Source organism: Galeopterus variegatus, unplaced genomic scaffold (genome assembly GCF_000696425.1).
Source record: "Galeopterus variegatus unplaced genomic scaffold, G_variegatus-3.0.2 Scaffold15342, whole genome shotgun sequence".
Taxonomy (NCBI): domain Eukaryota; kingdom Metazoa; phylum Chordata; class Mammalia; order Dermoptera; family Cynocephalidae; genus Galeopterus; species Galeopterus variegatus.
The window spans coordinates 1-389 of record NW_007741453.1 but is presented as its reverse complement, the minus strand read 5'-3'; the positions used below and the strand labels follow the sequence as shown (position 1 = coordinate 389).

Sequence of the window (389 nt, the reverse complement as noted above, 5' to 3'; positions counted from 1 at the left end):
GAGAACATCGCAGAGAGCATCCAGGGCCTGGCCAGCCTGCAGATCTTCATCGCCGAGAGCAGCAACATCCACTCCTTCCCCAGGTCGCTCTGCCTTGTCACAAGCCTGGAGCTGCTGAACTCAAACAACAATGACATCCAGACCCTCCCCAGTGAACTCTACCTGCTGTGTAGACTGGCCAGGATTGCTTGGAATCCCATGGACAAAGGGCTGCACATTTCCCATAACTCTTTATCCAAGCCCCTGCCGGAAGTGGTAGAGGGGGGCCTGGACATGCTGTTCAGCTACCTGAAGGAAAAAAAACACAACTGACGTGGACTCCGGAGGCGTGGACAGAAGCCAGCTCCTCTGCACGCAGTCAACCTGGGTACTTCTCTAGTCTACACTTT

The 389-nt window shown here is 54.8% G+C and overlaps 1 protein-coding gene across 1 annotated transcript in view; it reads left to right on the top strand.

Moving 5' to 3' along the window:
• LRRC30 (leucine rich repeat containing 30) overlaps positions 1–312 on the top strand; it is a 7380-nt gene extending 7068 nt beyond the window's left edge. Inside the window, exon 3 of the mRNA XM_008563889.1 lies at positions 4–312. Coding sequence (XP_008562111.1) covers positions 4–312 — 309 coding nt within the window. The remainder of the gene's footprint in view (positions 1–3) is intronic.
• The last annotated feature ends 77 nt before the right edge of the window (positions 313–389 follow it).